Source organism: Cetorhinus maximus, chromosome 17 (assembly GCF_964194155.1).
Source record: "Cetorhinus maximus chromosome 17, sCetMax3.hap1.1, whole genome shotgun sequence".
Lineage (NCBI taxonomy): Eukaryota > Metazoa > Chordata > Chondrichthyes > Lamniformes > Cetorhinidae > Cetorhinus > Cetorhinus maximus.
Window position 1 is genome coordinate 12,263,736 of NC_135895.1, and position 27,550 is coordinate 12,291,285.

General features: G+C 44.7%; 1 protein-coding gene across 4 annotated transcripts in view; it reads right to left on the minus strand.

Annotated features, from left to right (window-relative positions):
- The window catches only part of miga1 (mitoguardin 1), a 96,171-nt gene that overhangs the window by 9,858 nt on the left and 58,763 nt on the right, over positions 1-27,550 (minus strand). For all 4 annotated transcript variants that reach the window (XM_078560710.1, XM_078560711.1, XM_078560712.1 and 1 more), the window contains 5 exons: positions 13,587-13,708; positions 10,184-10,256; positions 8,860-8,946; positions 6,273-6,371; positions 2,594-2,728 (listed from right to left, as the gene is read on the minus strand). In XM_078560710.1, coding sequence (XP_078416836.1) covers positions 2,594-2,728; positions 6,273-6,371; positions 8,860-8,946; positions 10,184-10,256; positions 13,587-13,708 — 516 coding nt within the window. The remainder of the gene's footprint in view (positions 1-2,593; positions 2,729-6,272; positions 6,372-8,859; positions 8,947-10,183; positions 10,257-13,586; positions 13,709-27,550) is intronic.

The following is a 27,550-nucleotide window of genomic DNA, read 5'->3' on the forward strand; positions in this document are numbered from 1 at the left end:
TTTTTTTTTTTAAAACCTAGGATTCTCAATCAAGTGTCACTTCCAAAAATAATGTTTTTATAACAAATTTCCCTCACAGAATATGTTTCCTCCCACATACGGTAATTCGATTCCTGTATTATTTTTCTCCTAGTTCCACTCAAAATATTCTGCTTTATTTGCCAAGCCAGCTCTCTCATGATGACCAGCGCTCCTTCAGCATCCAATTGTGACCTCCCTTGGGCCCTTTAGTGGAGTCAACCCATTTTGTGACATGGGAGACACAAACAAATCATAACTTGAGACCGTCCGACATGTTTACTCAGTTAGATGTTATAATCCAGCATTCTTTTCTTTTCAAAAGCTAACGTTTTCTTTCTCAGCTGCATACCGCAGTAAGGAAACACTTATTCTTTTCAGACACAAAGCTAAAGCGGAGGCCAAAGTAAGCAATTCCGTTTGCCAAGTTCTTAGCAATATATCTCAGAATACTTCAGATTACTTTAACCAAAACCATGCAGTTGAGGTATGTGAGCTGGTTGAAGAAACTAATTTTTTTTTTAACCAGCATACTTTGGATGGTTAAGGTGCAGGAATGCAGTATGTCCATATAAGGCATCAACCTACCATGAATATAATGGGAGTCCTGAAATATCCCTCAAATAGTGAACAACGAAAACATGTTTAAATAGTATTTACTGCACAGAAACAGGCCATTTGGTCCAACTGGTCAGTGCCATCATTTCTGCTCTGCATCAATCTCTTTCCAGCTCTGTTCATCCAACCCGATCAGCATATCCCTTTTTCCCCCTTAAACGCAGCTAAACTCTTCTCCTCAACTCCTCCCTGTGGTAGTGAGTTCCACATTCTCACCATTCTCTGGATAAAGAATTCCCTATTGTATTTATTAGTGCCGATCTTATATTGAGGGCCCCTGATTTTGTCCCGAGATAAAACACTTGCTCACTCAAAGCCTTCATAGGGCTGCAAATGAGGAACTAGTGGAATCTAGGAGGTGGAGGATTTTCACTTTGTCATCTCAGGCATCTACAGAAACCGCCCGATTTCCACTTTCCTCAATTTCAATGGAGTGGAAAATCTAATGGTTTCTGAAATCGGCCACTGATTCGCAACAGGGTGAGGATAACAGGGGTGTAACCTAACCCTAACCCCACCCCGAACCCAAACTCTAATCCTAACTCTAACCCTACCCCTAACCCTAAACCTTATAACTCAAACCCTAACCCTAACCCTTAACTATAACCCTACCCCTAACCCTAAACCTAACTGTAACCCTATCCCTAATATTAACCCTAACACTAACCCTAACCCCTAACCCTACCCCTAACTCGACCCCCTAACTCCAACTCTAGCTCTAACCCTAACCCCTAACTCTAATCCTAACTCTAACCCTAACCCTTATGCAGGGGTGTAACTTAAACCTAACCCCACCCCGAACCCAAACTCTAATCCTAACTCTAACCCTAACCCTACCCCTAAACCCAGCCTAAACCTTAACTCTAACCCCACCCCTAACCCTAACTGTAACCCTATCCCTAATACTAACCCTACCTCTAACCCTACTCCTAACCCCAACTCTAGCCCTAATCCCTAACTCTAACCCTAATCCCAACCCCTAACTCTGACCTCTAACTCTTACCCTAACCCCTAACTCTAACCCTAACCATAATCTTAAATCTAACTCTACCCCTAACCCTAACTCTAATCCTAACTGTAACTCCACCCCTAACACTAACCCTAACCTTTAATCCTAATCCTAACCCTAAAACCTAACCCTAATCATAACCCTACCCCATAGAGTCAAATGGAAAATATAAGCTGAAAATGCTGGAAATATGAAGGAAAATAGAAGATGCTAGACACACCCTCAGCCTCTCAGGACACTGTCCACTGTCGCCGTGGAGGCAAATGCAAAGAGTGAAAAGTGTGCACAACAAAGCCCCACAAATTGCGAATGTGATGGACAATTTTACACGCTTTCACAAGGCCCTAAGCTCTGGAATTCTCTCCTTAAACCTCTTCCTTTCTCTTATCACCCCTCCTTTATGAGACACCTTCAACCCTACCTCTTGATCAAGCTTTGGTCACCTCTCCTAATGTCTCCTTCTGTGGTTTGGTGTCAAATTCTGTTTTATAATGCTCCTGTGAAGTGCCTTGGGATATTTTATTATGTTAAAGCTGCTATATAAATACAAACTGTTGTTGTTGTGTGGAACTTATAAATTAGTAGGCAATGGAACTTCATGTAAACTAGTTAATGCAATTGTTACTGATATCAGGCAATGATCTTCAGCCCAGTATATTATAGATTACTGAATATATCCACAATATAATTCTTAGAAAATCATGCACCATTCACAGATGCCTTATCTTTTTTTAATTCTTTCACGGAATCAGCATTTATTGCCCCTCGCTAATAACCATTGGGAAGGTGATGTCTCACCACCACCTTGAACCACTACAGTCCATGTGGCGTAGGTACACCCACAGTGCTGTTAGGGAGGAGGTTCCAGGATTTTGACCCAGCGACAGTGAAGGAACGGCGATATAGTTCCAGAATTCCTATTAACATTATGTATAATTTCCTGCTTACAGTTTCCTTGAAGGAATTGTTAAGCCAGCGATTGTTGACTACATTCTGTATCGATGTAGGGGGATTGTCCAGATCCTCAAAGGAATCCATCAGGATGAAGTCCAGGACAACGTCATAAAAATTCATGTGTTTAACCTGTTTGGGATATAAATGCAGTTTGAATAAATTGGTGTATAAATGATCAGCAATATACCTCATGGAGGTAAATCTTTGGTTTTATTGCGCCAGGCACAGAGCTACACCTTCTGGAAATTCCCGTGTACTACCCTGCCCGTTAAAATTAATTCCTAATAAATGCTCCTTGTGCTGAAGTTTGATGCTTGGATCACTAAACGGAAATTTACCCCTGGGAACACAAGGACATGAAGGGTGCGTTCACCTCATTGAAGCTTATTCCTCCTGTAAATTAACCTTCCATCAAAATCCTACCACTCCAGTAAATTAAATCCATCAAAATCCGCACCTCCACTACATTTGCACTTTTATTGAAGGCCATTCTACTAATACATTAACTTCTCCATTAAAAGTCCATCCCTCATAAACATTTACTTTCTCACTATGGCATCTAAATTGTATTTCAAATAACACCAACATTTTTGCCTCTGATTACCCTGTTTGGTAGAACATTTCTCTCTTTAAAAGGAGATTTTCTTCCTGAAACCTGTTTTAAATTAACTTTTCCCCAAATTCCATTGGCTCCTAATCTCTTGCTTTCCCATGGTAAGAGCTTGCCTTATCTACACAGTTAATTTACCACAATGAGACACACTCTTAACTACATTTCTACAGGGTAAAACGCAAAAATTCTCTGTTATTTCCTCGTAGATCATCAGCATTACATTCAGGGTCAGTTTGTTTCTCTTACTGCACCCTTCTCTTATAGTTCACCCTGTTAGCACAGGGGAAACAGAACTTTCCCCATTTCAAGCTATGTGTCAGCATCAAGCATTCCAAGGTCAGCTATCACTTGGGTTTGATGCAGAGTAAAGCTCTTGTGCTGTACCCCAACAGCGGACATTAGGTCCAAATTCAGAACGTTTGCTTTCCCCTTCTTCTCCCGGTCATTCTGTGGCCTCTTTGAGTGAGATAAACGACCCCTGTCCATTTTGAGCTCTAGCCACATGCCCAGTAGGAACTGGACTAGAACTATCCAAACCTACTTCCTGTCAAACCCTTACAAGCAAGCAGGCATTCATTCCAACAGCAAGGCTGCAATTGTGCACAGCTCCCAGAGATAAAAGGTCAGGATCTAACTCATTATGCCACTCAATCAAATGTAAGCATTGTTTATTTGTGGTGTGATGAAAAAACTGAACATATTTGTTTAAATACAAAAAAAGTGTAAAAATGTATTATACGATACAGGTCATAATGTACTGGCCATCATGACATGAGGGAATGTCTGAAAATGGATTTCTCTAATGTGCCTTAATCTCAAGGATCAAGCCCTGTGGCCAATTCAAAAAGAAATTATGTCTTCCAAGATGATGGGTTCATCCAAAATTTGGAAATAGAGCATGTTACAGCCCACTCAGCCTCTGGTCCCTCACATTGCGCAATGAAACTGGTCAAATGTGGACAGTCATAAGGCAGGTTTAAACACCCTTGATCAACTTTGGGCCTGCCCCTTCCAAAATGACAGTCTGCCTGCCTTCCGATCAAAGCCAATAACGTCCATCTGGACAGGTAGAGAAGTCCCAGGATTAAATTCTCACTTCAAAGGCAGGCTTACTCAGTGGAGCACAGACCAAGCAATAGGGCAGCTTGTTCTTACATCAGAGTTTCAGAAGTAGCAAAAGACGAAGTTCAATCAACTGAATACATGAGGACAGACTGTGTTGTAGCCTAATTCTAGAATATTCTTTCAGAGCTCTTCTATTCCTGGCCAAGCTGGTGGATCCGTGGCAGAATTTTGAACAATTCAACACATCCATGCTCTTAATTAGCTTCCCAGATGTCTCAGCTAGCTAAGGCAGTGAGCTTCTGAGCTATAGACCAGAGGTTCATTTAACTGTTCTAAGCCAGACTGCAGTTGAGGTGTGTCAATTGGCTTCAGTATCCCAGGGTTACAGGGATGGAAAATCAACTTGGGCTCTTGTTCCTGATCTCTAGCCAAAGACCCCTTTTGGAAGAGTGTGAATATGTGGTCATCAGGGGAAGATTCGTTGACACAACTATAGGGGGAGGTCTTGTGGTGCAGTGGGTAGTGTCCCTGCCTCTGAGCCAGAAGCTCTGGGTTCAAGTCCCACCCCAAGACTTGTTAGCCAAGGAAAGTGCCCTCCTAACATGGCCAAACAAGTTGATTATCAACCAGCAAATCCTTCCAACACATGCCAACAGCAGGCCATAAGAGCAGAGCAGGAGAGTTTCCTGGTCAGTGGTGGAAAGAAAGCTGGAGCCTCTACCATCACTACACATAGCACCAGACTACAACATGCTTGTAAAAGTGCAGGTTGCACAGCAACTTGGAATCCCTGAGTGAACAATAACACACTGCTGTTATAGACTCATATTTGAAGAATGGTTTCCACAACTTTTCTTGTGGGACAAGGAGAATGAAGTGTCTTTCTTAAATCTTGCACCCTACCTACTACTCCTCTTTTCTAACTTGTAGCTACCCACACATTATTAAAAAATACCTTCAGTAGGATGTGGGTTCTCTGTCCACAAACCTTTCTCCCTGTCCTCATAAATGTTGGTTCTGCTTTTATGCCAACATTTACCATTGTAAATTCCAATTTGCCTTTGCTTGTGGCTCTGTAGGTAGTATCCCAGTCTCTAAACCAGAAGTTTTGGCTTCAAGTCCCACTCCAGGACTTGTTGGTGTTGGAGGAAGTGTTCACAACATGACTCAACAGGCTAATAATCATCCTGCCAATGCTTGCCCACCATTTCTCAAAAAGGGGGAGAAAAGTGTGTGTGTAAAAGATATGAAACGAACAGCAATTCAGCTTTGCTATGTCAACAGTCACAGTGTAGTTGCAGGCTCTGGTCACTAGATGGCCTTGCAAGGAAAGTTACTGAAATCTCTCCTAATTCTTATTGGCAACTTGTTTACTAAAAATTGACCATAATGTCACAGGCAAATAAGATACTATACATACATAGTTTTATATTATTAATGAGTGGCAGCTTTTCTGTAAAGGATTGTAGGCTTTATGACCCTGTCACTGTGCGCATTTTTTTATTCTTTCACAGGATGTGGGCGTCGCTGACTGGGCCAGCATCTATTGCCATCCCTAATTGCACTTGAGAAGGTGGTGGTGAGCTGCCTTCTTGAACCGCACCAGTCCATGTGGTGTAGGTACACCCACAGTGCTGCTAGGGAGGAAGTTCCAGGATTTTGACTCAGCGACAGTGAAGGGACGGCGATATATTTCCAAGTCAGGATGGTGGAGTGGCTTGGAGGGGAACTTGCAGGCGGTGTTGTTCCCTTGCAGCTGCTGCCCTTGCCCTTTTAGGTGGTAGAGGTAATTGTTGCTGGTACCCTTCTTGATGAGAAATACACCAAATTCAGTTCAAAATACCACTTTTATCGAACAAATGAAAGCCGTGCACAGGGCTATATTTTAACCAGAAGTTCCCTCAGGATTTTGTACAGGTTGGACTATCACACACTTGGTACGTTTATGCAATTCCCCCCTTCCCAGCCCTTTTTCGTTACTTTATACAGGCTCACCCCTCGTGTCGCAAGTTCTCGCTGGGTTGTCTCCCAGTGGTCAGTTTGCTGCAGAAAGTACATCATCTCCTCAAAGACCTCCTCAAACCTTTTTGGATTCTAGAAAAATCGAGGAAACGTTTCAATTAGCCCTCGCCGTTTTGAGTTGCGCAATATTTTTCACCCTTCTGGGGAAGGTTTTGCGGAGTCCCCGATGATTTACACAGCTGGAGGAGGACACAATGCTGCTCACCTTGACATTGTGAGATCATGTAAAGTGGGCAATAGTGAATCACCAGCATGTTTTTACAGAATCACTGAATCACAGAATGGTTACCACACAGAAGGAGGCCATTTGACCCGTCATGTCTGTTCCGGCTCTCTGCCAGAGCAACTCTCCAATGGAATCCATGGAAATTTTTAAAAAATCAGGGAAGACGCAAAACAGATTGCAGATTAGCTATTGCCTGATTTACTATATCTTCCACAGTCAAAATATATCTCAAGAACTTGATATTGGGGATCCTGTGAAAACTCAGTTTTACAATGCCTCTGAAAAGATTGTGAATAACATTAACCTAATGCACCTTCCAATTGGTGGGTTAGAAATTTTCGTTGAAGAAAATTAACACAGAAACTGCTGATCAGTCAGCATCTGTCACGAGAACAGATGAGTTAACCTTTCTGGTGCGAACCCTACATTTTCCATTCGTTCAGGTTTCAAGCACATGCAGTATTTTGCTTATCATCTTTCTGCCGCTTAGTTATGCCAAATTCATGTCATTCGTTGTTTTGCAAAGGGTTTTTAGCCGTGGCTTAGTAGCACTCATGCATCTTGGGTAGAAAATTGAGGAATCAGACCCTAGTCCAAACCTTGAATTCACAATCTGGGCTAACACTCCTGCCCAGTACTGAAGGAGTGCTGCATTGTCAGATGTTCAGTTTTAGATAACAACAACTTTCATTTATGTAGCACCTTTGATGTGGCAAAGCGTCTCCAGGCACTTAACAAGAGCAATATCAATAAAGACATTTTTGACACCCAGCCACATGAGGAGATATTTGGACATGTGACCAAAGACTAGACCAAAGAGGTAGGTTTTAATGAGCATCTTAAAAGAGGTAGAGAGGGGGTGAGGTTTAGGGAGGGAATTTTGGGGCTTAGGGCCCAGGCAGCTGAAAGCACCACTGCCAATAGTGGGGTAATTAAGATCAGGGATGCGCAAGTGGACAGAAATGGAAGACTGCAGAGATCTCAAAGGCCTCTAGGGCTGAAGGAGCTTACAGGGAAAGGGAGGGCGAGGCCATGGAGGAATTTGAAAACAAGGATGAGGATTTTAAAATTGAGGCTTTGTTGCTCAGGATTCCATTGCATTATCTGGAGAGCAGAGAGCTCACCACTTGTCCAAACCAACATTCCTCTGCCAAATAACGCCACCCAAGGTCCAAATTCACTGGCCATTCATCTCATTGCTGTTGGTGGGACCTCTTTTTGACAACGAGATGGAACATAGGAAAGACCTTGATTTACACCAATGGATTATTTCTGCAGTCTGCAATCGCCCTTGTTCTGCTGGTACATCACCCACAAGGCACAAGTCAGGCTGTGATGGAATATTCTCAACTTGCCTAGATAGGTGCAACACTCAAGAAGCTTGGCGCTATCCAGAACAAAACAGTCGGCTTGTTTGACATTTCAGCCAGCAGTGGAACATGGGATATGGGTGAACACACAACGGGAATGCTTTGATAGTGTGAAAGTGGTAGCAAATAATGGATATCAGAAGCATGGATAATGGCATAAGAATAATGGGAGGTTATGTAAAGGGGGTGAGAATAATGGGAGCGTGGATAATGGGAGTGATGATAATGGAGTAGAATATTATTAGTGAGAATCATGGAATGTGGCTAATGGGAGAGCATACACACTGGGAATGGGAATGCAGATACTGGGACAGGATTAAATGGGAGAGCGCAGATGATGGAAAAGAGTGAGTCAGATAATAGGAGCACAGATAATCAGAAAGGATGGACATGGATAATGGGAACGTGGATAGCGGGAGTGATGATAATAGAGCCGTGGAGACTGGAAGCTTGGAAAATGGGAGTGACAATAGAGGTTTTGCGAATATTAGGAGCACATATAATGGAAGAGCGCTGATTATAGGAGTACAGATAATTGAAGAGCGTGGTTTGTGGGAGAATGTGGATCTTGTTAATGTGGATAATGGGTGTACAGAGAGTGGCAATGCAGATAATGGATGACGGTGGGTAGTGGTAGTTTGGATAATGAGAGTTCAGTGATGGATCAGCATAGATGTTGGGATTGCTGATGATGGAAAAGTGTGGAAAATGGGAGCATGGGTGATGTATTCCAGAAGATGGAAAAGTATGGTTAATGGAATAGCTTGGATAATGGGAACGTGAATAATTGAAGTTCTACTATGTACCAAAATCTCTGATATAAACACCGAAGAAAATCATTCTCACGTTAATACAGTTGTCAAGTTATTCATAGTCTCCACTATTACTCATTTTAATATGACAAGCGATGACAATGACCATGAAACAGATTCGCAAAGCTACACAAATCAGTTAGAACACATACCTTGTGCGCTTTCATCATAATTGCGGACAAAATCTTCCTTCCCACCTCAGCAAAAAACCTTCTATTGGTTACGTCAGAAAGAATTACCTGTAAAGGCAGAGAAATTAGTGTGAAATAACGACAAGACGTATGTTTCAAACTTCAATTTCTGAGCGATGGTGTTACTGCAGCACTGCGACTTTAGGCTCCCTGTTCTCTTTTGAGTTCAGCTCAGTGTTAGCACTGCAGCCTCCAAACCACTCCGGGCGGACTCCCCACATGGCAAAGTGCCCAAGTGCCACTGGTAAGATACCGGTAGTAGTGGGAATGGGCCCTGAAGTGGTCCTCAATTGGCTTAAGGGCATGTGAGCTGCCTGCCACCTTTCCCACAGCTGGTAAAATGACAGCGATGGCAGGAAGGCGATGGGCACACCATCTGCTGCCATCCCACCTGATTTTACTTCACCACCCACCCCCCCACCCCCACCCCACCATCTCACCCCAACCACCGCCCTGCTCCCAGCACTCTCCCTGGAGCCTTGTAATAACCCAGCCTGAGAATCTTCAACCAGAGAAAGAGGCCATTAGGAAATTATAACTCACTGCATTAAAAAAAACTCTCCTCATCTCTCTGTTTTTTTTTTGCCAATTACCTCAAATCTGCACCTTCTAGTTTTTTTTATTCATTTACTGGATGTGGGCATCACTGGCTCGGCCGGCATTTATTGCCCATCCCTAATTACCCTTGAGGTGGTGGTGGTGAGCTGCCTTCTTGAACCACTGCAGTCCCTGTGGTGTAGGTACACAGTTACCAACCCTGGTCTTCTACCCAGCTTCACCCGCTCCACCCCTTAAACAGTATAAATTTCATCACATTTCTGCTTCTCTTTAGCCCTGAAGAAGGGTCATATGGACTCTGTTTCTCACTCTCTACAGATGCTGCCAGGCCTGCTGAGCTGTTCCAGCATCTTCTGTTTTTGTCTCAGATTTTCAGCATCCGCAGTATTTTGCTTTTACCAACCTCCCTTCCAGTAAAACAGTTTCTCACCTCTACTCCATCGAAACACCTCAGAATTTTGAACATCTCTATTAAATCTCCCCTTCTCGGTGCTAAGAAGAACAATCCCAACTTTAGTCCCTCAATATAGCTGAAGTTCCTCATCCTTGGTACCATTCTAGTAAACCTCCTGCACCCTCTCCGAGGCATCAGCATTCTTCCTAAAGTGTAGTGTGCAGAATTAGACACAATACCCTAACTGAGGCCTAACCGGTGATTTATAAAGCATGATTTAGAAAGATACTCATCCTCAGGTATGAATTGATAGTTGAGTTCCGATGATGTTACCTTGAAGGCTTGACGCACGCAGTGTACCTTGGCCAGAAAATCAATGTCCCCAACACATTCCAGCAACTCGGTCCTTTTGGACAAAACGTAAGATGAAAACAAATACTAAGAACTCATAATCTTCGTCCAAGATCTTTAAGAACAGAACTGGATTGTATAACACTTGTCCGTTTGAGGCCATTCGCTATCTACTAGACATTTGTACTGCTGATTAGTCAGGACATAGTGGAAATAATATAACAGAGCCATTAACTTCAGTAAAGATTAAAAAAAAGATTGTGTTACAGGACTATTAATGCGAATGTCCATTAAATCATGCTTTATATAGCTATACAAAGCCCTGGTTAGAACACAGGAACACAGGAGTACTATATGAGTACCACCCCTTTGGAAGGATATATTGGTCTTAGAAGGAGTGCAGTTTGGATTTATCAGGATGATACTTGGACTCCAATGGCTAAATTACAAATTCCCTGAAATGTAGAAGATCAAGGTGTGATTTGATTTAAATTTTCACCATGTTAAGGAGAACGGATAGAGTATTTCTGCTGGTTAGAAAGTCAAGGACTTGGGTACATGGCCTAACTTTAGGGCCTGGCCTTTCAAGGATAAACTTATGAAATATTTGTACACACAGAGGGTGCTAAAAGTTTGGAATGTTCTTTCCCAAACAATAATTGATCAATTGTTAATTTTACATCTGAGATTAGTAGGTTTCTGGTAACCAAAGGTATTAAGGGATATGGGGCAATGGTGGGGATATGGAGTTAGGTTACAGATTGGCCACTGAATGGCAGACCAGGCTCAAGAGGCTAAAAGGCCTCCTCCTATTCCTATCCTCCTATGATAACATGCTTTATCAGAACCTGTTAGGATACAATCAGCCCAAGATCGAATCTAGCCATGAACAGAAATTAAACCCTAACCTTTGATTCCATTCCCCTTCTCAGCTACAATCCCTCAAATCCAACCAAGAACTCGCTTAACACATTCTATTCACTTCCACTAGACTAAGACTAGCCTCCATCCCTACCACACCCAGTCTTCATGATTACTTACTGGTTGAGTTCTTCTGGCTTTTACAAGTGTTTGGTGCTTTCCTAATTATTTCAAGTCAATGGGTAGTGGCTTTGGAATTACTGAAGGACTTTCTCCTGACTTTAAGGTTTCTGCACAAACCAGCTTCTCCCAAATATGGGTGCACTAGTAGGTTTCATGCTTAGAATATAGCATGACTAGGAGAATGAGCAGAGGCCACACAGAGCAGGACAAGCTGCTGAAAGAGGGAGGAGAAGCAGCAAGAGGAAGATGAAGGGAGGCCCCAACTGAGACAGCCCCTTTCTGCCTGGGCTATATGGGGAGAGCGCGATACCAGTCTCCACAACTCAAATTCCCCATTTACCAACGCTCTTACACGCCTTACGTGGAATCTTACTACCTTTGAAGGTTTTCTAAGCTCAGGGCCAAAAGCAGGTCCTAACCCTGCTGGTGAAGCCTGGCAATCCACTCGCGTGACCTTATGGGAGGCGGCCAATTATGAGGCCTCTGCCAGCAGCCCGTCGAACGAAGGGCATTGGGTGGACCAGGCACCCAGCTGGGCCAATGGGAGGACTCGCAGCGATGTCCTGCTGGCAAACCCAGCGGCAGAGGCGGGCGCTGCTGCAGCAGGTAGGAAAATACAAGGGCACCTCAGGTTGGAGGTGACCCCCTGAAGATGTATGAAATTATTAGAATCACTTGTGGCCACGGCTACCAGGCCATCATTGCAAAGGGAGACCCCGCCCACAAGATGGCGTGCGGCCCTGTGGCAGGAGAGAAGGGGGGGTAAATAAAAATGGCCTCATTGGCCCCCCTGGCCTGCTGCCAGGAGGCTACCTCCCACGACCTGCAGGGCTTTGCTTTCAGCGTGGGGCCCACCCACCGCTGGTAAGATCCTGGTGACATCCCCAACCTGGACCCAAATGGCCATTTAACTGTAACTAATAAGTTACCCGCCCACCAGTGCCAGGCAACGTCTGTCGCTCGCCAGCCTCCAGCAAGGTTGTGAAAAGGCGGGAATGTGCCGACCTGCCAACGACCTTTCCAGGTCCGAAATGGACCCCCTCCCGGTCCCACCTCCGCAGGTCTTAGCAAAATTCTGCCGCTTTTCTTTCCTCTTGTCACTGACACGCTGCCGTTTCAGTTACAATGCGAAATAAAAGCAGCTGTAAAATAAGCATTTCGTGCCAACTTTACATAGGGAACCGTGCCACGCTGCGTACAAACACAAACTCATCGCTCTGTGCGTTCCCTTGGGACAGGCCCTCCGTGTGCCTCTGCCTGTCCGAGCGCCTCTGCACATCGCTACCCCAGCGGCTAGTGGAAGGCTGCTGATTTTCATTGGTGGAGGCTGCAGGATGACCTCGTGCAGCTCTGGGCCTTGAGGGGGCCCCCTGTCAGCCCTGGTGGGAGCGGACTGGGGCTGACTGGCTGTCGGGCAACAGCATGGGCACCGGTGGAATGGGAGGAGGACGAATTCTGCCTTCCTGAGAGAGGACCGCAGGTTCCTGCTCCATGGGGTCCCTGCCACTCCTTCAGAGACGCCCTAGCACAACTGCCAGCACCTGCTCCAGCCACAGTGAACCTCCCCTTCCAGAGGCGCAGGCTATCATGACGTACTGCTAGGCATTACGATTTTGGACCCCCTGTTGATCATACAGCCAATGAACAGTGTGGTTAGTACTGGCTGCCTGCAGCAATCGTTCTACTGAGCAGACAGCACCAAGTTAGTGTGCTACCTGCATCAATCAATGTGCCTGGGTTACAAAAACAGAAATACCTGGAAAAACTCAGCAGGTCTGGCAGCATCGGCGGAGAAGAGCAAAGTTGACGTTTCGAGTCCTCATGACCCTTCAACAGAACTAAATAGAATCAGGAAAGGGGTGAAATATAAGCTGGTTTAAGGTGGGTGGGGGGGGGCGGGTTGGGACAAGCAAGCAGTGATAGGAGGAGATAACCAAAAGATGTCACAGACAAAAGAACAAAGAGATGTTGAAGGTGGTGATATTATCTAAAAGAATGTGCTAATTAAGAGTGGCGAGCAGGACAAGCAAGGTAGCTCTAGTGGGGGTGGGGTGAAATAAGCGATGGGTGGAATACATTTAAAATAATGGAAATAGGTGGGAAAAGAAAAATCTATATAAATTAAGGACTCGAAACGTCAACTTTGCTCTTCTCCGCCGATGCTGCCAGACCTGCTGAGTTTTTCCAGGTGTTTTTGTTTTGGATTTCCAGCATCCGCAGTTTTTTGTTTTTATCAATGTGCCTGGGTTAATTGTGCATCACAACCTACACACCTATTTTTGGGGGTTATTATCGGGGGTTATTATCTCTGCAGATTAACCAGCGTTAGAGATTTACTTACCTCAGTACCCGGCAAAATACTTTCCCGTCTTCTGCCAAATGCATCGCTTCTTCATAAAGTGGCAGATGACACCATGACCCCAGGCCGTAAGTGCTGCCTCGATGGTCTCTGTGTTCTGCGAGCTGTTGGGAGCATAGGGATAAAAAGGTAAACCGTCAGATTCTTTTTTTAACTTCTCATAGAACAAACCACAACTAGGAATCAAGAGGAGTAGGTTAAGTGTCATCCGAGGCTGTGTTGGAAACTCTGTCACTGCTGGGTCAGGGGGTTATGAGTTCACAGTCCTCCTGAGACTTTGAGCATAAAATCTAGACTGTCACCTCGGTGTAGTACCGAGGGAGTGCTCCACTGTCACACAAGACGTTAAACCAAGGCCCCGTCTGCCCTCTCAAGAGATGTGAAAAATCCCCATGGTATCATTTGAAAATGAGGAGATTTATCCCAGTGTTTTGGCCAATATATTTATCCTTCAACCAACATCACTAAACCAGGTTACCTAGTTCTTATCATATTGTTGTTTGTGGGAACTTGCTGTGCACGAATTAGCTCCTTTATTTCCTACATTACAACTTCACTTAACAAGGCACTTAAAAATGCTTTGGGATGTCCTGAGGCTGTGAAAGGTGCTATATAAATGCAAGTCCTTCTTTCAGTCGAATGCAGTATCATTCAACTCTGTGACAAAATGAAACAATACTTCAAGGCACTCTTGAAACATTCAGACACCTTAGTTGAGAATTTTCCATTGCTCACCTCTTGTGAATGGATCTGGAGTTTCCACTCACTACACAAATGTGTGCCTTCCTCTGGCCTAGGGTCGGAGGGTGTGAAAGTGAAATGATTGTTAAGATCGTCGGCCTTGTTGGTTCAGTTTGACTCCAAGAAGGAATTAATTTTAACATGTGATGCATCCCCCTATGGAATAGGGGCTGTCCTTTCACATTGGATGGTGGATGGCTCTGAACGACCCATTGGTTATACATCTCGCACCCAGTGTCACAGAGTGACGATATTCCCAGATTGAAAAGCATTTGGGGTCTGGAAGTTTGATCAATATTTCCACGGTTGCCATTTCCATATTATAACTGACCACAAACCCCTACTGGGATTATTTGGAGAAGACAAAGCGATACCACCTATCTCACCGGCTCACAGCCAGAGATGGGCACTAATATTAGCTGCCTACGAATAGACTTTTGTTCACCATTCGGGAACTCAAATCGCACATGCCGACACACTAAGCCGCCTTCCCCTGCCAGCTAATAACAGGGAGGCTCCGATTCTCCAGGAACTGGTCTTAGTGCTAAATTTTCTGGATTCCTCCCCTGTTCAGGCCAGAGAAATCCCTGAGTGGACAAGCCAGGACCCACTATTGTCTAACGTCTGGGGGCAGGTCTTGAATGGATGGTCAGGTGAATCTAAATCCGAGGCAATGAAGCCCTATCCTGATCGCAAATATGAACTCTCCTGCCAAGAGGGCAAATTACTCTGGGGAGCAGGGTTATCGTGTCCCCGGGGGGCCAAAGGCCAATATTAGCCGAGCTACACAACGCTCACCTGGCCATTAGCAGAATGAAGATGCTCACACACAGCTATTTGTGGTGGCCAGACATGGACTTGGATATAGAAACCCTGGTCAAAAGCTGTCCTCAAAGCCAACAGGTGCAAAAGTTACCCCCCACCTCCACCCCCCCCCCCCCCACCAACCCCCCACCCTCCCCCCCAACCCCTTAGCTCCATTGCACCCATGGGAATGGCCCGGGCGGCCATGGTTGCCCCACCACGTCAATTACTTGGCGCCTTTCTTGGGCACAATGATCCTCTGACTGATTGACTCCCACTCCAAATGGATGGACGTCTATAAAGTCCGGTCATACACATCGGCTGCCACCACTGACCGTTTGCGGCAGGGTTTTGCAGTGTATGGGTTGCCGCAGTTCCTTGTGTCCAACAACAGGACCACTTTCACCAGAGGGGAGTTCCACAGGTTCACGACCCCTAACGGCATTACCCATATCAAAACCTCACCCTACCACCCAGCATTGAACAGCATGGCCGAGCGGGCAGTCCAAACCTTTAAATCCGGGATGGAAGGGGATTCCATCGGCACGAGATTGTCCCGGTTCTTGTTCATACACCGGACTACACCACACACGCCGACCGGCATTTCCCCTGCAGAACTACTAAAGAAGAGACATCTCCACACCCGCCTGACCCTTACCCGGCCGAATTTAGAGGGTAGGGTGGAGAAAAGCCAAGAGGTGCAGAAGACCAGGCACGATGGTCATGGTCACGGAAGAACTTTCATGGTGGGAGATGCGGTCCTTGCGAAGAACTTTGGAGATGGACCGAATTGGCTGTTAGGCGAGGTGAGTGCAGTAACTGGACCCATCTTCTATAATGTATCGGTAAACGGCCGGATAATTAGACGACTCGTGGAGCCGCAAAAGAACACCAGTCCCACAAGAAGAAATGCAGTCTTCATCTTGAGTTTGTGCCGCATGTAGAGGACAAGTCACACGATTTGGAAGCACCGGTGGAGCCTGTGGGACCCGAGGGGGCTCGGGGAGACAAACCTGCCAATTTCCACTGAGGAACCGAGTGGACAACTGTCCCCTGAAAAGGAGGTCTCGGAAACACCAGCCGAGGTTGTTGGGCTACGATGTTCAACCTGTCAAAGAAAGCTTCCGGAGAGACTTGACCTGTAAATAATTATTGTGTAAAAAGTTAATGCGTTTTAAGCTTGTTAGCTGTGCTTTTAAGTAAAGGGAGAGGGATGTGGTAAAGTGAGGTACCCTGTCCCTTTAAGAGAATGCAAGCATTAAGAAGACCATGTGACAGCACTGACGAATCACAGTACAGCGCGGGCAACTGGGAACTCTAAGTCTAGTTCTGGAGGTTTCTGAGTGAGCACGTATGATCTGGTGCTCTGCCCTATACCTCAATAAACCATCGTTGTTTATTCTTACATCAGCCTCTCCCTGTTATTGATTGCAGGCAGCAGCTGAAGAGAACATAGGAAGGTGTGCAGTTAGAGTTCGGTTGGCCAATGAACTCATTTACCCAAGACATAAAAGGGGGCAATATCATATTTTGTCTCTGAAAAATCTATTCAATCACTCACCTGTTTTTTGCCCCACAAGCCTGCAATTTTTCCTTTTTTAAGTATTTTACTAATTCCCTTTTGAAAGTCACTACTGAATCGACTTCCACTGTCCTTTCAGGCAGCGGCGTTCCAGATCATAACAACAGTGGAAACTTTATTTGTCACGTAGGATGCTTTGTCGATTTGGATTATCTCATGGTTTAAATGGTTTATTTCTCTGCAGTAATAACAGGAACTGTTTGAAAGCTCTGTCAGAGCCATTGATTAATTGGAAGTAACAGCCCACTCGTTTATTTAAACTTCCATTTCCAATTACGTAACTTTCTTCTGTCAGCTTTCAAACAGTTTTACGGGACAGGAACCTTATTGCGAAAAGCAATTCCAGCTGCGATTAATTTACATTTTATTTAGTATAAAATGAGGGAGGTTTGTATAGCGCCAGCTGTCAGTGACAGCCTATTCTCTCCAAAGAGCTTTGCACGTTTTTATTTTAAAAGTTAAAGCACCGTTTTCTCTTTCTGCTACCAGTCAGACACCAAGAGCAACAGAGGACAGAGTTAAGTGTGATGGCTGGAATGTGCGGGGTTGCACGTCTGACGCCTTGCCTGCTTATCACTGAGAGCCAGATTCTCTGTCTTGACTGCAGTGTGATTTTAATTGCTCCCTCATTGGCAGCCGTGCCTTTAGCTTCCTGTGGCCCTGAGCTCTGGGATTCTCTCCTTAAAACTCGTCATGTCTCCACCCCTCTTTCTCTCTCTCTCTCTCCCTTTGCTGTTTCTTAAAACCTACCTCTTCGACTAAGCTTTGGGTCATCTGTCCCAATATCTCTTTAGGGGGCTCGGCGTCAAGTTTTGTTTGATAGCGTTCCTGTGAAGCAGCTTTTTCACATTAAAGGCGCTTTATAAATGCAAGCTTGTTGTTGGTGACATGGCGATGAAATATTTACAACACACAAACTTTCAGCTCGATGCTGACGCTTATTTTCCACACAAGCTCATCCATTTTTCTAGATGGTAAAGTCATCAAGGGATATGGAGATGATGCGGGAAAATGGCGTTGAGGGAGATGATCAGCCATGATCGAATTGAATGGCGGAGCAGGCTCGAGGGGCCTACTCCTGCTCCTATTTCTTATGTTCCTACATTCCCATCCCCTCTTCATCTAACCCCACCAACATATCCTTTTATTCTTTCCTCCTTTTTTCTCCTCTTCCCCTCGCCTAGCTTCCCTTTAAATGCCTCCGTGTAATTCACCTCGTCGACTCCTGTGGCACAAAGTTCCACATTCTAATCCCGCTCTGGAATAAAGAAGCTTCTCCTGACTTCCCTATCGGATATGCTGGCGAATATCTTATATTTATGACCTCTAGATACGATCTAACAAACCAGCATAAAAATCTCCTCGACATCCACCCTTTGGAGTCCCCGAATACTTTAAAAGAACTCCATCAGGTCACCACCTTCAGCCTTCTCCTTCCTCTTTTGCCTAAAAATGCCGCCTTTCACATACACACAAGCATTCGAATTAGGAGCAGGAGTAGGCCACTCGGCCCCTCGAGCCTGCCCTGCTATTCAGTAAGATCATGGCTGACCTGATTGTAACCTCAACTCCACATTCCCACCTAACCCCGATAAACTTTCACCCCTCCTTGCTTATCAAGAATCTATCTAGCTCTGGCTTAAGAATGTTCAAAAAGACTCCGCTTTTGAGAAAGAGAGTTCCAAAGACGTATGACCCTCTGGGAGAAAAAATTTCTCCTTGGTTCTGTCTTAACTGTGCGACCTGTTATTCTTAAACAGTGGCCCCTGGTTCTAGGCTCTCCCACAAGAGAAAACATCCTTTCCACATCCACTTTGTCAAGATCCCTCAGGATCTTATATGATTTAATAAGCCGCCTCTTACTCTTCTAAACTACATTTTTAGGGGGAAAGTGTTAATTATGTTCTTGAACCAGGAATTTATTGAATCTTATAGCAGAGAAGGGGACCACTCAGCCCATTGTACCTGTGCCAACTCTTTGAAAGTCCTACCTGCCCTGCTCTTTCCCTACAGCCCTAGCCCTGCAGCTTTTATGGATTCAAATAATTTTTCTTTTATAGGTAACAAAACCTTCTGGGAGGGGGTGCGGGGGTATTAAAGGGCTGGCAGATCAGAGGCCAACGGTTCTTTTGCTCAGCAGCGCCATCGGGAAGGCTGTGGTTGCTGCAGGAAATACAACCACTGGAAACCCAGGATCATGGAGCAACCCAGGCCACAAGTAAGTGTTGGTGGGAGGGGCTTCACACAGGGTGAGGGTTGCGGGGTTGGTGGGGGGTCAGCAGCAAGGGCATCCCTACGCCGGATTCTTCGCCAACGCACTGTGCCGCACAGGCTTGACGTGCTCCCCGTGTGGCAACAGACCTGCCCACCCCTGACAGTGGGAAGAGGCCCTAAATTGGGCATTAGTTGCCCATTAAGGGCCTCAACTGGTGGCGGGGCAGGTAGGCCGCCCGCAAGCCCTCCTGCCACAGACTTAATCAGGGTAGAGGCGGGAAGGTGGCAGAGTCCCCCACCCAGCACCATCCCACCTGATTAAATGTCCTTCCTACCTCCAAATTCACCCTGGGGGGTAGAGCACTATCACAGAGCTGTTTGTGATACCTTGTTGTGAAAAAATTGACTGCTGGGTTTTCTCTATTACAACAATGACTATGCTTCAAAAATCACTTCATTACTTATAAAGCGTTTTGGGACAACTTAAGGTCACGAAAAATGCTATACAAACACAAGGCCTTTCCGTCATAGAGCAAAAACAGCATTAGCGCACTTTTGCCATAGGACATTTGCTATCTCTGACAGTTACTGTTTAATATCAACTTTATTTTATGTTCCACATCAATGCCTTGCTTTGGACTCGACGCTGTTTGACGCATCACACACTCTGGCGATTGCTTGACATTTGATTCCTTATGTTCAAAGTTTATGAACAACAACGGCCTGCATTTATATAGCACCTTTAATGTAATAAAACACCCCATGCTACTTCATGGAAGTATTATCAGACAAATTGACACTAAGCCAAAGAAGGAGACGTTAGGACAGATGGCCAAACGAGGCTTAGGGAGGGAATTCCAGAGCTTACAGCTTAGGGCCTCAGCAGCTCAAGGCATGGCTGGTAATAGTAAAGAAAGTACAGACAGGCCAGAACTGGGGGAAATACAGAGATCATAAAGGAGTGTAGGGTTGGAGGAGGTTAAAGAGGATAGAGTGGGGTCAGGTCAAGCAGCGATTTTTACACAAGATGAGAATCTTAAAATTGAGCCATCTGAGACCCAATGAAAGTCAGTGGTTCATAGGAAAATGGTCAGCCCCCTTCCACCATGGATCTCTCACTGGAAACTCTAGCACTGTGTCCAGCTGAACCAGTCAATTCACTTGTGGGCCATAGACAGTCCTATTTCGATTAAAGATATCAGTTCAAACTCTCACTTTTGAATCAGGAGGTTGTGATCTCAAGTCCCACTGAAGAGACTTGAGTATAATAACCCATGCTGACACTCCCAGTGCAGTACTGAGGGACTGCTGCACTATCGGAGGAGGCACCATCTTTTGGATGAGGCGTTATACCAAGACTCCATCAGCTCTTGTAGGTGGACATACAAGAGCCCAAAGCACTATTTCAAAGGTGATCAGCAGAGGTTTCTCTGGCATCCTGGTTGTTGCCAATTAGGTCATAATTCATATGTTTTAGAATATAACTTTTAGTCTTAGGAATTAAATTTTTAACTATAGATAAGTGTGGCCATCTGGTTAAGAAACTGGTAGGCATCTCAAGTGAAAGCACTATGAACACACTTGGAGTTAATTATAGTTAAGAGCCAACCTATCTTTACCTTACAAGGTCAGAGGTAGAAGTGTAAAACCTGAACAATGAATGAACCATCTATGCACTTGTAATGGAGCCAGAAGGTTCACACTTACTTTTTTAAAAATTAAATTATGTATGTGGTTCCCTGATCAAAGGAAGGTAAAGCCAGGTTGTAAACAAGAGAATTCTTTCATAGGGCCAGCAATTCTGGAAGAGGGATTTGTAGAACTTCATTGGCAATTTAAATTATTCATATGGGTTATAGAATCAAAGAGTTGTGTTGAAGGTAAAATAACTTGTTTACATTTCTGTTGGAACCATTCCAAAGCATGCCACATTGCCATAGAGTTAGTGGTTACTCGTCTTGGTTAGAAGGTTCCTTTGTTTAATTTATCTGTGTGTGTTTGATGACAGAAGCAGTTCAATTTGGGGAACAGACTGAGACAGTCATAGCTCTGCTTTGGTGAAGACTGCATCTCACCAGATTGAGGTACCCGACAGGAGATGATAGTCAGTTAGGCCTACCCTTCAAGCATAGAAAATACTAACTTCATCATTCTCCATGTGGAATGTGGATAGGGGCTCAATCTCAGTTTGGATTTTATGAGGGAAAAGCAGCTGAGAGATATGCTCAAACTTGCAGCTAGTTGAAGAAAGCTACAGTAGTCCTCAAAGAACCTTGCGGCAGAAAGCTCAGCAGAAGTAGCTTAGAAAGCTGTGGAAAGACAATTGGGTATTTGCTGGCAACCTGAACAAGGAGCAGAGTCATCCATAGACATGAGGCCTGTAAAGAAAAGGTGGAGGATCGCGTTTCCAAAAAAACTAAAGGAAGAATCCCCACAGAATCTTATCTTGGAGAACAGCTGGAACACTGAGAAGAATTCAAGTGAATTCTGGAGGGCTGTGGCATACCTTTGAGTTGTTCCCAGGACAAGTGAGTGATTTCGTAGGATAAGGGAACTCTTGGGGGAAGTAAAAAGTAGAACTGAGTTTATAGCATAAGTCTCTATAAGCTATAGTGTTAAGTTAGTGGTGCTTTGCTTTGTCTAATTTATCTTTCTATACGATAAAGTTTGTTTTTGTTTAAAATTGTGGAAGCTAGCGGCCTAGTCTTGTCGGCTAATTGCTGGGAGTTCGTGTCTCCTCTTCAAACGTTAACGGGTCTTAACAGGATCATACTATAGTCAATATTTATCGCTTGACCAAAATGGATTATCTGTCATTATCACATTATTGTTTGTGGGAGTTTGCTGTGTGTAAATTAGTTGCTGCTTTCCCAGCAACACAGCAGTGACCACACTTTAAAAAGTATTTCATCGGTTGTAAAGTGCTTTGGGAAATCCTAAGGCTGTGAAAGGCTCTATATAAATGCAAGTTGTTTTTTTTCTTTTTAAGAGGCTGCACTGTGGTTTGCAAGTAGCCTACCAAATATAATTGGTCCACTGGGAGCAGCAGAATTCCATGAGTGGCAGTTTTGTTTCAGATACTGTTTCCTCTATGTACAATGCAGTAACCAGAAGCAGGTGATGGGATGTCAGGTTCAACTGAAAGTTGACCCATGTATTTCTTTCCTCTGGTACTAAATGCGGACACATCTGTCCTGATTTCAGAAGCTCAGTGAAGCACAGTGTTGTTTTGAAACCTTGGATAATTTAAGTGAGGCTCACAGGAAATGTGCGCCCAGTTGGATTTCAACTCGTCGCACTGAAGACGTGATGGAGACACTTAGACGATAGCGCGCATTGAGATCCTTGTGCTTGTTCCACTTAATGATCCAATAAGACCTTTCAAATGTGATCCCTGGACCCTCAGGCATTGGCAAGGGGAGATTCCAGGAAATGTATGAGCTCACTGCATTCTGTCTGTCTCCCATTGGTTTTCTCCTGCCTTCCATATTTGTCGACTTACTAGCCCATCATGGCCATGTACTAATGAAAAGGTGTTTTCTGCAATGGCTTCCTTTGGATCTGCTTTCCACAAATTAGTCTGGGGAGGGTGTGCTATGGGTGGTAACGTCATTGGACTAATAATTCAGGGACCCAGGCGAATGCTCTGGGGACACCGGTTCAAATCCCACCACAGCAGCTGGTGGAATTTAAATTCAATTAATAAAATCTGGAATTGAAAGCTAGTCTCAGTAATGGTGGCCATGAAGCTATCATCGATTGATGTAAAAACCCATCTGGTTCACTCATGCCCTTTAGGGGAGGAAATCTGCCATCCTTGCCTGGTCTGCTGTACATGTGACTCCAGACCCACAGCAATGTGGTTGACTCTTAACTGCCCTCTGAAATGAATTAGCAAGCTAGTCAGTTCAAGGGCAATTAGGGATGAGCAACAAATGCTGGCCTTGCCAGTGACATCCCACATCCCAGGAAAGAATAAAGAAAAAAGGCGGGTGGGGTGGTCTCCAGGAATGTGACACTATCTAGAGGGGGGCTTCTGGAGTGTGCCAAGTTTGAGGTTCCAGGGATCACACTTTGAAATTCTGTGGCTCTTACTGATGCCCGAGATTGGGCCATTAAATGTAAATGAGCTCAATCGTCTTGATCCATCTTCGGAATTGTCTTCGATGTATTGACTGAAATCAAACTGGGTGCATATTTCCTGTGGGCCTCATTTAAATTAGTCATGGTTTTGAAATACACTGTGCTTCGTTAAGCTTCTGAAATCTGGACAGATGTGTCTATATTCAGTGAGTACATGGATCAGATTTCAATTGAACTTGACATCCCGTCACCTGTTTCTGGTTACTGTATTGTACAACCAAAATATACTATGTAAAACAACACTGCCACTCAAGGAATTCTGTTTCTCACAGTAAAGCAATTATATTTGGTCAGGTTCTGGCAAACCCAAGTACAGCCAATGAACTGATATCCTCATCAAAATAGTTCTCCTTATTCAGCTCACAAACAGAGTGTGTCAATGTTTGCATGGGTGTCCCAGGGGTGTGTTCAAATATTAATAGGGGGCTCCCAGGGGCAGTGTTAATTTTTTTAATTCATTCAAGGTATGTGGGCTTCACTGGCTGGGCCAGCATTTATTGTCCATCCCGAGTTGCCCTTGAGAAGGTGGTGGTGAGCTGCCTTCCTGGACCGCTACAGTACATGTGGTGTAGGTACACCCACAGTGCTGTTAGGGAGGGAATTCCAGGATCTTGACCCAGTGACAGTGAAGGGACGGCGATATATTTCCAAGTCAGGATGGTGAGTGTCTTGGAGGGGAACTTCTAGGTGGTGATGTTCCCATCTATCTGCTGCCCTTGTCCTTCTAGATGGTAGTGGTCATGGGTTTGGAAGGTGCTGTCTAAGGAGCCTTGGTGAGTTTCTGCAGTGCATCTTGTAGATGGTACACACTGCTGCTACTGTGTGTCGATAGTGGAGGGAGTGAATGTTTGTGGATGTGGTGCCAATCAAGCGGGCTGCTTTGTCCTGGATGGTGTCAAGCTTCTTGAGTGTTGTGGGAGCTGCACTCATCCAGGCAAGTGGAGAGTATTCCATCACACTCCTGACTTGTGCCTTGTAGATGGTGGACAGGCTTTGGGGAGTCAGGAGGTGAGTTACTCATTGCAGGATTCCTAGCCTCTGACTTGCTCTTGTAGCCCCAGTATTTATATGGCTAGTCCAGTTCAGTTTCTAGTCAATGATAACCCCCAGGATGTTAATAGTAATGCTATTTAATGTCAAGAGGCGATGGTTAGGTTCTTTCTTGTTGGAGATGGTCATTGCCTGGCACTTGTATGGCACAAATGTTACTTGCCACTTGTCAGCCCAAGCCTGGATATTGTCCAGGCCTTGCTGCATTTGGACATGGACTGCATCAGTATCTGAGGAGTTGCAAATGGTGCTGAACATTGTGCAATCATCAGCGAACAACCCCACTTCTGATCTTATGACGGAAGGAAGGTCATTGATGAAGTATCTGAAGATGGTTGGGCCTAGGACACAGCCTGAGGAACTTATAGAGGGTCCCTATGAGTGTGTTGATACTTAGAGGGGGTCCCTAGGAGTGTGTTAATATTTACAGAAAACCCATAAGCATGTGTTAATATTTACACAGGGTCCCTAGAGAGGTGGAAACCCCAGGCCAATTAACCTGTGTCATGCGAATGCCCTTCAACGTATGAGACAAGGGCCACCTTCTGGTTTGCTTGCCTTGCATGGATCATGAGCTACCAGTGAGCAGGGTCTCTAGACCTGAGGATTCCAATGCTTCCCCACCTGTCACCCTCCGTAAACTTGAGCTCATCCAGAATTCTACTGCGAATATATCAACTCATACCAAATCCCATTTGCCCATCACCCCTGTGCTTGCTGACCTGCATAGACACTCGGTCCAGTAAGCATAAATTTAAAAATTCTCATCCTTCTTTTCCACTCCCAACAAGGCCTCATTCCTCCCTATCTATGTAATCATCTCCACCTCCCCTGGGATCTCTGTACTCCTCCAACTCTGGCCTCTTGCACATCCCCCGATTTTAATCGCCCCACCACTGGTGACCCTGCCTTCAGCTTCCTGGGACCCTAAGCTCTGGAATTCCTTCCTGGACCTCTCTGCCTCCCTTTCCCCTCCTTTAAGGCGCTCCTTAAAATCTACCTCTGTTACTAAGATTCAGGTCACCCGTTCTATTATCTCCTTATGAGACTCGGCATCAATTTTTGTCTGGTAACGCTGCTGTGAAGCTTTACTAGGTTAAAGTCACGACATCAATACAAGTTATTGTGGAACAGCACAGCAAAAGTTAGGAGAATGACCCATACGTTAACAGTACAGGACAGTCGTCAGAATGTTTGGACTAGACAGTCAAAACATTTAGTGAGTGTGTGGAGAGATTTACAGCCTCTTTGATTATCGCTGCGCTGCAATTATAAATTTAGCAAACTGCCAGTAGTCATCTGTAGCAGATAGCAGGGATTCCTGGGCACTATGTCCAGCTTCATAAATAGACATGGAATGCCTATTCTACTTTTGTTATCTGATTCTTGTTTAGCAAAAACTAATTTTTAGGAGACGGGCATTGCTGGCATGACCAGCATTTATTGCCTTCCCCAGTTACCCATTTGATTCAACTGAGAGACCTACTCAGCCACTTCTGAGTGGAAACTAAGAGTCATCATTGTGTGTTGTAGGGCTGGAGTCTCTTATAGGCCAGACCAGGTAAGGATGGAGGGTTTCCTTTCCTGAAGGATATTAGTCAACCAGTTGAGTTTTTGCCATAATTGGACGGATTCATAGTTACTGATAGCAATGCTTTATTTCCAGAATTTTTTCATAAAGACTGGCTTCAAGTTTTCAACCTGCCTTGTTTGGTCCTCTGGAACACTCTCTGTACAGTGATTATTTTTACTGCTGTTGGTCACAGTGGGTATGATTACGATACACTAAGATTCTGTCTCACTGGACTCTGCATATACCCAGCAGTCCGGCTGGTGGTCTTTGCCCACTGCTTAATGGAAATTGCCAGAGTCGTACCTCAGATCAGACCGTGGGAGAGCAGATGGTCAACTTTAATGCAGTTATGACTATAATTCCACACTTTTTGTGGGTGTATATATATATATGATAGAGAGAGAGAGAGGGAGGTCATTTGGTCATACAGATCTTGAATATTGCTGAAGAGAGAGAAATGCTGTCTTGCACTCATCAGGAGAAATTCAAGAATGCAAAATTTCAAACAATTACAGCAATTTATGCTACAGGAGAAAACGGTACTGACTGGTTGGTAAGCCAACTCTGATTGGCTGAGGCTTTGCCATGGGAAAGCATGGGATGTGGGCATCACTGGCAAGGCCAGCATTTGTTGCCCATCCCTAATTTCCCTTGAACTGAGTGGCTTGTTTGGCCATTTCAGAGGGGCAGTTAAGAGTCAACTACATTGCTGTGGGTCCGGAATCACATACAGGCCAGACAAGGTAAGGATGGCAGATTTCCTTCCCAAAAGGGTATTAGTGAACCAGATGGGTTTTTATGGCAATCAACAACAGTTTCATGGTCACCATTACTAAGAATAGCTTTTAATTTCAGATTTTATTTATTGAATTTAAATCCCACCAACTGCCTTGGTGGGATATGAATCCATGGCCCCAGTGCACGAGCCTGGGCCTCTGGATTACAGGTCCAGTGACATTGACACTACACCACCATCCCGGCAGTATTTAAGCCTTTTTTGAATTACCTGGGAGCTTGGGGAGCCTATACCCTTTACTATACCTACTATACCCCTTAAAACTTTTTCTCCTGCAGTATAAATTGTTGTGATTGTTTGAAATTTGGCATTCTTCCATTTGTCCTGACAATTGTAAGGCAAAAAGCTTTGGCAACATGTGTCTTCGGCTAATATAGGGATTTTCCATTTTCCACGTGTCTGGGCACACACTTGTGTGCCTGTGTGTGCACCTGTCTCAGTGTGTTTGAGGTGGACAGGAGCTGGAGAGGTGCCTATAAAAAAAACTGGCGTACACTCAGGGACCTCCTGTAAATAAAGCCACACTTCAAGAGATCTCCAGGAAATACTGATACACAGCCAAAGGTCCTCTGAAAATACTGACACACTCCTGGGAACCTCTGTACAAATACTGACAGGCACCCAAAAAGCCCCTGCTTATGTGGAACAAACATGGGAACTCCTTGCAAGTACTAATATACCCATAGACCCATAGTCATTACCACAATGGAAGAGGCCATTCGGCCCAGCTGATCTATGCCAGTGTTTATTCTCCACGTGAGCCTCCTCCCGGGGTGCTTCATCTAATGCCATTAGCATATCGACCTAAACCTTTTCCCTTCATGTACTTATCTAGCTTCCCTTTAACTGTACCTATGCTATTCGCCACAACTACTTTCTCGCCACCCTGGGTAAAGAAATTTCTCCTGAATTCCCTATTTCATTTATTAGTGACTATCTTATATTTATGGCCCCTAGTTCTGGTCTCACTTGAAAAAGAAACATCAAGCATTTCCATCATTTTAAAAGGCCTCAGCTTTCTCTTTCCCAGAAAAAAAGCATCC